Source organism: Micromesistius poutassou (genome assembly GCF_964030765.1).
Source record: "Micromesistius poutassou genome assembly, chromosome: 15".
In the NCBI taxonomy this organism is placed as follows: domain Eukaryota; kingdom Metazoa; phylum Chordata; class Actinopteri; order Gadiformes; family Gadidae; genus Micromesistius; species Micromesistius poutassou.
Genome location: NC_140285.1, coordinates 8616916 through 8626794, shown reverse-complemented (window position 1 = coordinate 8626794; position 9879 = coordinate 8616916). Strand labels below are relative to the sequence as shown.

Below are 9879 nucleotides of genomic sequence, written 5' to 3'. Positions count from 1 at the left end.
TACTATAGCCTTTAAAACAAGAAAACAAATCACTGTGGTCAACTTGAGTTTTATTTGCCTCCATTATGATTATATTACATCATAAAAGCATATTCCATAATATCATAATCAAAACAATTATTGTAGGCAAGATGTTCTATCTATCTTAGTCTTGAATGAAGAAAACTGTGAATGGAGATGCATGTCTCTTGCACTAGCCTTCTTTTTACATTTTTTGGCATTTCTTTGTTCAGATATTTTCTGCTGAATGCTGATTTTCCCTGCCTGTGCAATATAGCAGATAGCTGTTAACGACAATGCCTTCATATTACCCTAGGCTTGGCATTATCAATGGTCATCCTGACGGATCAAAAAAAGAGGACAATATGTAGACAGTGTTTAGTCTGTTTTGTTAAGTAGAAGCTATGACATGAAATGATGAGTCTAATGGCACTGGCCGTGCGTTTCATTGTCCCAAATGTCTTCAAAGGCTTCGATTAACTGGCATGTACAAACACGTTCATGTTGAATGAATTAGGCAAAGAAAACATATGAATGTTTGATCCATTCATTTTTTGTGTGCTTTGTAATGTCCTTATTGTCAATACTGTGAACTGTAGATATTGTACATAATTATCAAACCTATAGATCGGTATTTTAAAGGAAAAAAAACTCAATGATATGAAAGATCAGTTCATGTTTTACATGGATTTATTATCAAAATGTGGTTATTGTTTTATAGTGCCCATAAACATTGTCTTTTGGTATTATAACTATTAAATGAAATGTAAAAGGCAACTACAAGTGTTTAATTTGATTTGTCTCTGATTGTGCATATATTCTCTTGCTGGTCATAACAAATGCTATCTAATTTTACATTTATGATTTAAAGAAAATGTATTTTATTCCACTAAAATCTAATACCTTCATACTTCACATTGAAATTTGTGTTTATTTGATAAAATGTAAAAGAAGAATTCACAATGTATTATTTTGGGTAATATTTTGTTTTCGGCAGCACACACATCATTTCAAAAAGCAAATTTGCGGCAGTCAGTGCTGTATTCCCTGTTGAACAAACATGCATACAAACACAAATAAATATCAGTTTTTTATATGATGGTTATATGATGTAAACATGATGGTGTCATACGGTACCTGTCGTGTCATACGGTGGAGACACCTCCACCAAATCACACCCCACCAGGTTGAGCCCACGGCAGCCCCGCACAATCTCCAGCCCCTGCACAAAACAAGTACATGACAGACATATTTAAATGCACAAGTTATTCATATTCCAAGGTACCAAGGGCATGGCCCCGTGTGAGGTGATGATGACATTAAAAATGGAGTCCCCTCCAGATTAAAAAACAACACCACTCCCCCTGCTTTAACAAACAAAACAACAATCCCCCTGGGGGCAAACACATTGGTCTCACCTGCATGGAGGTGAGTCCTGCTATCTCAGGTGTGCCTGTTCCGGGAGCGAAGCTTGGGTCTAGAGCGTCGATGTCGAAGCTCAGGTACACCGGCCCACTGCCCATCTGAGCCCTGACCTCAGCCATCAGAGGTGCCAGGGATTTGAACCAACACTCTTCCGCTTGCACGACACGGAAACCCTATTGCACACAATTTAATGCTATGTTGTTAATGTAAATGCCAACCTTTTCTTCCACCTGTTTCTCCATCTTTAGGCAAACAAATCCATGCAAATCCGTGTGTTTGCTTCCTTTCACATAGTTTGAACCAAATAAACATATCTGCCCATAATATCCTTTGTCCGTCATTGTTATTTCACCATTAGACAGTCTGTTCGAACAATGGAACTCAAATGCACAGAATGAACCAAAATTCATTCAAATGAACCAAAATGCACCGTCAAATATCCATAGCATAGATTAAAAGCCGGCATTCTCCGGTTTATTTCATCAATATATTGGCAATGTATTTAATTGCACCCCACCATACCTAAAAGACCTGGTCTGGTACCTGCGCACGGCTCCACTCATAAGAATCAGGCGAGTAGCCAGTTCCCCTCAGGCCGATCTGGGCGACCCTCTTGCAGTCCAGCAGCCCCTCCTCCACGCAGCGCCTGAAGGGGGTCCCGTGGCCGATCTTCTCCCCCAGCACTACGTCGCTGGTGTCCGCATGGGCGTCCACGTGGATCAGACCCACTGGGCCATATCTGACCAAAGCACCAAGACAGTTTACATGAACCATGGATATAGTGTGTTTTACAGTGTGTGTGAAGCATGACAAACAGATGTGAGGTGCAGCATACAAACACAAAAGGGAGCACTATACAATCCCCCATGGGGTACATCAGATACCTCAACCTATTGTGTAGGTTGAATACAATACAGAGCAGAGCCAATGCAGGTGGAGGCTGGGGCGGTGGTGGTGGAAATCCAGCTCAGTGCACTTAACCTGTGTGTGCGCCAGTGTTGTGCAAGTTCACACTTCACATGAACTAGTTCAAAGTTCAGTTCATACAAAAGAAAATAAATGAATAATAAATTCACGTTCATAGTTCACCAATTCAGTTTTGAACTAGTTCATGTTCAGTTCATTAACAATTTATTTATACAGTATTCTGTGCTTATCTTTTAAAACTAATCCTCTCCATTACCAGCTGCCCATCACTACAATCTTTAATTGTTGTGGATATTATTTGTACACCTGTTTCATTCATCACAACTAAGGCAGTAACTCTATTTAATAAACATGTCATCTTAAGCATCAATTCAGAATGTCACAAAATCTGAACTAGTTCAAGTTCAAGTTCTTTAGTAAAATTTTTACTAAAGTTCTTTAGTAAAATATGTCACGTTCAGTTCAAAGTTCATAGAAAAATGAACTTGTTCAATGAACTAGTTCATGCACAACACTTGTGTGCGCATGTGTGTGTGTGTGTTTATTGGATGTGGATATTATTGCTGATGTAAAAATCGGAATAAATGATTGATGAATAATAATGAATGATAATGAATAAATTAACATCCTATCATGCTCTGTGGTGTGCTAAAGTAACAACCATAAATCTTCCATCTTCATCACCTTCCAGTTCACTTCCTTTGCCATGGCACATTGATAGTGTTCTGGTGGCTCAACACAAGACACCTTATCGACGTCTAGTTTTGTCTTTATTTATTCGCAATAAAGGAGAAATATAAAAATATACACATACACACTTACTTCTCAGCAACAGCCTGAAGGATTGGGTAGGCAATTGTGTGGTCCCCCCCTGCAGAAACCAAGCAATCCTAAATACTACAATAAAATAAAACTACAATACAATAATACTATAGTGCAATAATAAACTGTACAGTATTATAATCTTGTCTGGTGCCTGGATCCTTTGCAAAAGTAGGCCTATGTCGTTTGTTGTCAAAGGTTCTAAAAGCGAGAACAATTTACAATGTAGGCCAATATTGTGCATTTGCCCATCTGTTTTATGTTTGAGTCAAATTCTTAACTTCCTGTCCATATAATCTCAGTGTAGCATACCGGTCAATCAGTGTGATTCTCACCCATAGTGAGAGGGATACAGCCGGTGGCCACGATCTTACGGTAGCCCTCTCGGATGCGTGTGCAGGTGTCCTTCAGGTCATAGACATTGACGTTAATGTCCCCAATGTCAGCTACCATGATGGACTCGTAGGGAGCTGCCCTAGTCCAGCTGTTGTACGCCCTCAACAATGCAGATTCTGCCCTAATCTGTCGAGGGCCAAACCTGTAGTAGAATAAAATCGTAAATTACATTGTTCACTTATTGCGGGCACACGCAGTATGACTTAATATAAGTGAAAGTTCATTCAAGTTGAGACACTACCGTGCTCCTGGTCGGTTGGAGGTTCCAGTATCAATAGGCACGCCAACAAACGCCGCGTAAAGACCCTCCGCGGTCTCTCTGTACGGTAGTTTGGCCATCGTGGCGATGCCGGAGACCCTCGCAACGAACTCCGCGCTCGGCGGAACATTGTAGCTCTTGGAGGACTGAGTTCTGCTGGGGTTGAAGTTCGGGTTTCTGCTGCCACAGTCACTCACTACCAACCTCTGAGTCAGGACTGGTAGTCTCCTAAGATGTGGGCCCAGAGCTCCCGAAACGATCCGTTTATAAAATGTAGACATTATTAAGGGGACACCAGAATCCGCTACTTCACTAAAAGTATGTTGTTGAATTTCTTCTGAGTGGATCACAGCGCGGCACCGCCTCCTGCCATTCGCTATATTTAGTGTCGTTTTCCGTTAGACATTTTCAAAGTAAAACAGTTGACAACATTGATAATAATGGGATAGGTTTGTAATGATTGCAGAAATTAAGCAATGTTTGAAACATTCATCTTTTTTTAAATAAATGATTCAGCATTACATTTAAAAAAACTGATTGAATGTACCCGAAACATATTTAGTTTTCTTTATTTATTGCATACATATTTTGAAAGTTGGAAGTCAATCATATATTGTGTATACATTTATCCAGAAGCAATATGTTGAAATTAAACTGCCTCTCCTAAAATAAAGCCAAAGAATTTCCCATTCCATGTTGTTTGCATTAAAATAAGGGCATTTACCTCAAATACGTTGCCCTATTAAAATAACCTATAAACTGTTATAAATATGTGCATTACATCAAGACCTCAATCCATGCAATGTTTGTCAGTAAAGTGAAAAAGCCAATGCAATCCACCACCAAGTTACGTGTTCTATGCAAAGAACTATGCTTAGAGAGAATTAGGCAAAGCCTTTATTTAGCAAAATGCTTCGCACTTCCGGTCATGTCATGCATGGACCGTAAACCCACAGTTAAATATTAACCTTTATGTTCAATCAGCAGATATCTAATCTCTCTCCTCTCACCTCAGCTATATAATAACTAGATCTAAGTGCAAAGGGATTCCAAATGATCCAAAAAACACCCAACAAACACCCACTTGTAGTTCCCAGGGTTGCGTTCCCTTGTGTGTGTTTGACCGTTGCTGCGTGTGCGGCTCTAAGCAGACAGGACGCAGGCCTGACGCTGCTCCCGTCCGAACAGCAGGAAGCCCACAGCCGTGCGCAGGTCCTGCAGCTCCAGGTGGGCCAGGAAGCCCCTCTGTAGCTCCGCCTCCACCGTGTTGCCGCGGGGACCGCCACAGCCCCTCAGGAGAACCACGGCCGACTGGCACAGCAGCCAATCCACGAGCTCACTCATGCCCGCGCTGTCCTGATTGGCCAGGGCTTTCTTCCCCCACAGGCTGAGGTGCAGGATGTTGGCGGCCCCACGGGCACTGGGGCGCTGGAGAACATGCAAAGACGATTATAAAAGATTGTAGCAGTGTAACATCTCATCAATATTTGGTACATTGAGTCACACAAGTAGGCTACACCAACATCCTTGTAAAAAAGTGCAGGTTAAAGTTTTTGGGAGAAAATACAACTTTGAATAGAAAAGTGAAGTCCAGTCATGATGACACGGTTAGTAAGTATGCCTGACCACCCCCCAATGTACCTTTTCAGGGTTCCTCCTCAAGAGCAAACTGACCACCAGCTGCACGTCGGCCGCGACGGCGGGGGGCAGCCGGGGGAGCTGTTTCTCCTGGTAGCCCCTGCTCTGAAGCCCTTGGGCTCCATAGAAGGGGTTGGGCTCTCCGAATATCTCGTAGGAAAGGGCGCCCACGGCCCAGGCGTCGGCTCGGCTGTAGTCGATGACTACGGCTCGGCCAGGGACCGCAGTGGCCACCTGCAGTGAGGGATTTTGGTTTAATTTAGATTTAAGGAAATATTTACGTTTATAGGCCTTTTAGATTTGTTTTCAGTTGTTACCATTTCAATTTCTCAAAACAATGTGTTGGTTTACTCACCATGATTCTCCTGTACATGCTAAACTGGTATCCAAATATGCTTTAATGTGACTAAGTAAATTAACATTATTCTTATGGGGTCCCTTATGAGGCCATCATACCCTTGACGTTTTAAGGCATTGGTGTAGGCCTAGGCCATGTGGCTGAAATACCTTTTATTGAAAGGGTTTGGAAGGGATACACCAATAATGTTGGTTGCACTGTATTCAATTTGTTAATTGGATGGTGTTGGAAATTGGTCGTACTTAGTTCTGGCTGTAAACTCTAGCCATGGGCTGCTAATCAATGAAATGCATGTACACTGATAGGCGGTACATTTTTCACACACACACACACACACACACACACACACACACACACACACACACACACACACACACACACACACACACACACACACTGGACTGAGCTGGACTTCCATCACCTCAGCCTCCATCTGCATTGGTTCTGCTCTGTATTGTATTCAACCTACATAATAGGTTGAGGCATCTGATGTACCCCATGGGGGAATGTATAGTTCTCCTTTTTGTCAAATGTTTGTATGATGCACCTGACATATGTCATGGTTTAAATGCTACAGCAGGGAGCACCCTAAATAACTAATTATTATCTGAGGACTTCCATTCACAAGTATATAAAAGGTACACCGGTTTAAGGTAAACATAAAACTGCTCCAGCCAACCTCAGGTGCCATGAGGCAGGCGTTGCCTCCTCTGCTGACCCAGACGCTGTTGAAAGGCAACTGCAGGCTGCCGTCACTTTGGGCCAGGCAGCAGCCAAAGTCACTGATCACCAAACGAAGGGATCCATCTACCCAACAAAGAGGGAAAATAGAAGGACAGAAACACAATTAACCATGTAACCTCATTATAGGAAGTCCACCCATTTCCCTGGACTTATGATTCACTGGCACACATTAAATGTGTAACACTGCGTTCATATCGTGATGAGGGCACACAATGGATTGCACTGACCGGAGTCCAACTCCACCAGCACGTTGTCTGACTTGAGGTCCCGGTGGGCAACGCCTTCTCTGAACAGGTGATCCACTCCTTCCAGGAGCTGCAGCAGCATCAGAGTGCCCTGCCTCCATCCAGGCTGGTTGCCCTCCAGATACTGCCGCAGTGTGCACGGATAGCTGTGTGGTGCGAGACCCAAGGTTTACTACTCCGTGAACAATGACTGGAATTACTACTGTTGCTGCTGCTTGAACATAAAAAAAAAAGATTCTCACAGAAATAATGTTTGTTTTTCATGTGCACCTGAAGTGTGTCATTATGCCTTAGTGTGAACCTTAAGTGTGTCATTATGCCTTAGTGTGAACCTTAAGTGTGTCATTATGCCTTTGTGTGAACTTTAAGTGTGTCAATATGCGTGAGTGAGAATAAAGAGTGTGTTACTATGCCTTGGTGTGAATGAAGATTTTTTCATTCTGCCTTAGTGTGTATGAAAAGAGGTTCTCACTTTTTCATGACCAGAAACAAGGTGCGGTTATAACCAATGCCGTCAGGGTTGAGTCTGGCTGGCAGGACAGCCGGATATTCCTCCCTCGCGCCTGGCAGGAGGGGCACGTCGGCCGTGAAGGCACGGTGCACTTGGATGACGTTGGGGTGAGCCGGCACCATCCTTGGCATCACTCCAAAATGCCTGCACATTGGAGATGCCAGTTGTTCATGTCCATCAGAGAGTACCTTAGCAGTATAGTAGGTCATTTTGAATAACTTCCTACTGGAACCAATAAACAAACGAATTAACAAAATAAATAACCAAACCAACACCTTCTAGGGATATGTAATGCCGATACTGCTTGGTGAATAGATACTGGTACAATCTGATAGCTTTGTTGTGTTCAGAAAAATGTTTGCTGCAAATGTAAAACGGATGTACTATGGATTTTTACAGTAATATGATGCAGTTCAGAATAATTATCCGTTCCAGCATTCAAATCCTTTCACATATTGTGGATGTTTAAATAAAAGTCACCCTGTAAAGGAAAAGGGGTTTACGGTCTAGTGTTATATGTAAACAATAAAACCTTTTTCTTTTCACATCAAAATGTATCTAACTGCACATCCTGAGCACGCACCCATCCAGAGTAATTTGTTTGTTTTCCTGCTCCAAGGCATGTGGTCCCGCTGGCACCAGTTCCTGAGACATCGATCTGAGTATGGAGTCACTGGACGACCCTGCCTGCAAAATAATAGGAATAGAGTTTGTGTTCTTTAGTTAAAACTCCTAGGGGGATCGAATCTTTGTACCATTATTAAGTTGTATGTGTTTGATGGTCATTTATTGACAACCCACCACAATGTTCCACATCATTTTGACAGCGAGAGGGAAGTTAGTCAGCGAGCAGCATCTGAGAAATGGAGTGCTCTCTCCTTTACCCTGATCCTCCAATACTTCCACCACGGAACATGTGTCAGTCTTCTTGGAGAAGGCCAAAGGAGCAGCCTCGTAGACAGCTGCGTTGGATCCTTTCCCAATCTGCTTCCCGATGGCATAGTCCTCCAAATTGTACCCTGAGGTAAACTGCTTGAGAGGACTCTGAAACTTTTTCTTACTAAATAGTTCCTGTGGGTGGAGACAGAGCCAACATAAATGTCAGCTGTAGGGAACACTCAACACTCATCACAGAACGCAACAAAACCTTTAACAGTGCACATTCAAACTAAAACCCAATAGATAACTCAAACCCACCATACGCATGAGCTAGCTAAATGTTCTCAATCTCACCTGAATTCCCTGGCAGGTTGCGGCGTTCCTCCTGTAGTCTTCCTGCTGCTGCTCGATCAGACCCACTCCGAGGCCGAACGCTAGAAACACGGCTCTGTTCCGCGGAGAGCTACCTGAAAACCTCCTGAACCCGCCGGATTGGAGCCGAGCGGCGATGCCACTCAATGTGGTCCGGAAGTATCGGTACCGAGCCGGCAAGAAGGTCTGCGGCTGGGCGGTGCGGCTTTGCGGGACCCCATGGACACGCTCACCTCGGAACTTTGCTGCGATTCGGCCGGCGGGTTTCAGAAGACCAATCTTGTAAACCGATCGCCCAAACTCCAGCCCCCGGCTAATGGCATGTTTTACCGACATCCTTTACCTGTCGAAGGTCAATTCTGTATTGTATATCCGAATCCTCAACTTTCAGTTTGTCCGTCACACAGCAAACAAGGGCAAAATACGATGTAAACAAGACAGCCACAGAGCGTACAGAGCATGCGTATCGGTATCACGTGACACGTGCCCTGCTGGAGGACAGCAACCTACGAAGAAACTCAATAAACAGATGGACCTGGAGACTGATAATAATAACCAACGTTTACAATTCGAATACCATTCCCTCAATACCATCACTTTTTATACGTTAAATTCTCTCTCTCTCTCACACACACACACACACACACACACACACACACACACACACACACACACACACACACACACACACACACACACACACACACACACACACACACACACACACACACACACACACAAAGTAAAGATGTGGTGATGGTGAGAGTCCTGAGGCAATGTCATGTCTAGGGAAGGCACACTAATCTGGGAGTGGGTTCTATTGCTAAAGGCTGTAGGGTTCTTTAGGTGAGAGCTAGATATCCTGTTAGGTCCTATGATGCCTCAGGTGAGGTTGAACAACAGAGTAGTGACCATAGTAAGCAACCCGACCGGATGGTGGGTCTGTTTCTACTGACCTCATCCACAGGTGGCACTGTCCATAGCCTCAGACAGGACTGGATCAGCATGTGTGAACTTAACTTGGATCGAGGCTGTACAGGTCTGCAGTCTGAAGCAGTCATTTCCTTGATTTTGAAGCCCAGTCTCAGTCTGGGACGGTTCAAGGATGTGCAATTTGCAAAGGTCTCCTTGAGAGCCCACCTGCATTGCAGTGCGGTTCAGAACTAGTGTATTTGGGAGTGCTCCACAGCCGTGGTGGAGCAGAACTGCCTCCCACTATCTTGAGTTTGCTATGGGGCTGTTGCAGGGAGATGTAGCTGGAGGGGCAGAATGGTCCATGCGTGAAGGGATGGGGAGCCATGGT

At 43.7% G+C, this 9879-nt stretch overlaps 2 protein-coding genes across 2 annotated transcripts; both read right to left on the bottom strand.

Moving 5' to 3' along the window:
* Positions 1-668: 668 nt before the first annotated feature.
* On the bottom strand, positions 669-4195 carry agmat (agmatinase (putative)). Its single transcript, XM_084479304.1, has 7 exons — positions 3812-4195; positions 3510-3712; positions 3175-3223; positions 1969-2164; positions 1419-1598; positions 1138-1222; positions 669-1047 (listed from the first exon to the last, which is right to left on the bottom strand). The coding sequence occupies exons 1-7, from the start codon at positions 4108-4110 to the stop codon at positions 968-970; spliced, it is 1092 nt and encodes a 363-aa protein (XP_084335430.1). The 5' UTR covers positions 4111-4195; the 3' UTR covers positions 669-967.
* A 71-nt stretch (positions 4196-4266) lies between these two features.
* Positions 4267-9008, bottom strand: pink1 (PTEN induced kinase 1). Its single transcript, XM_084479303.1, has 8 exons — positions 8559-9008; positions 8127-8396; positions 7909-8012; positions 7287-7469; positions 6797-6960; positions 6505-6632; positions 5471-5701; positions 4267-5257 (listed from the first exon to the last, which is right to left on the bottom strand). The coding sequence occupies exons 1-8, from the start codon at positions 8910-8912 to the stop codon at positions 4973-4975; spliced, it is 1719 nt and encodes a 572-aa protein (XP_084335429.1). The 5' UTR covers positions 8913-9008; the 3' UTR covers positions 4267-4972.
* Positions 9009-9879: the final 871 nt, after the last annotated feature.

Excerpts from the sequence above, each read along its gene's own strand:
- agmat (XM_084479304.1), bottom strand. The coding sequence starts at position 4,110 with ATGTCTACATTTTATAAACGGATCGTTTCGGGAGCTCTGGGCCCACAT. Across the intron at positions 1,223-1,418 it reads CAGGACTCACCTCCATGCAG|GGGCTGGAGATTGTGCGGGG; the intron begins GTGAGACCAATG and ends TGTTTTGTGCAG. Across the intron at positions 1,048-1,137 it reads TCCACCGTATGACACGACAG|GGAATACAGCACTGACTGCC; the intron begins GTACCGTATGAC and ends TTTGTTCAACAG.
- pink1 (XM_084479303.1), bottom strand. The coding sequence starts at position 8,912 with ATGTCGGTAAAACATGCCATTAGCCGGGGGCTGGAGTTTGGGCGATCG. Across the intron at positions 7,470-7,908 it reads AAACAAATTACTCTGGATGG|GCATTTTGGAGTGATGCCAA; the intron begins GTGCGTGCTCAG and ends TCCAATGTGCAG. Across the intron at positions 5,702-6,504 it reads CCTGCCTCATGGCACCTGAG|GTGGCCACTGCGGTCCCTGG; the intron begins GTTGGCTGGAGC and ends CCCTCACTGCAG.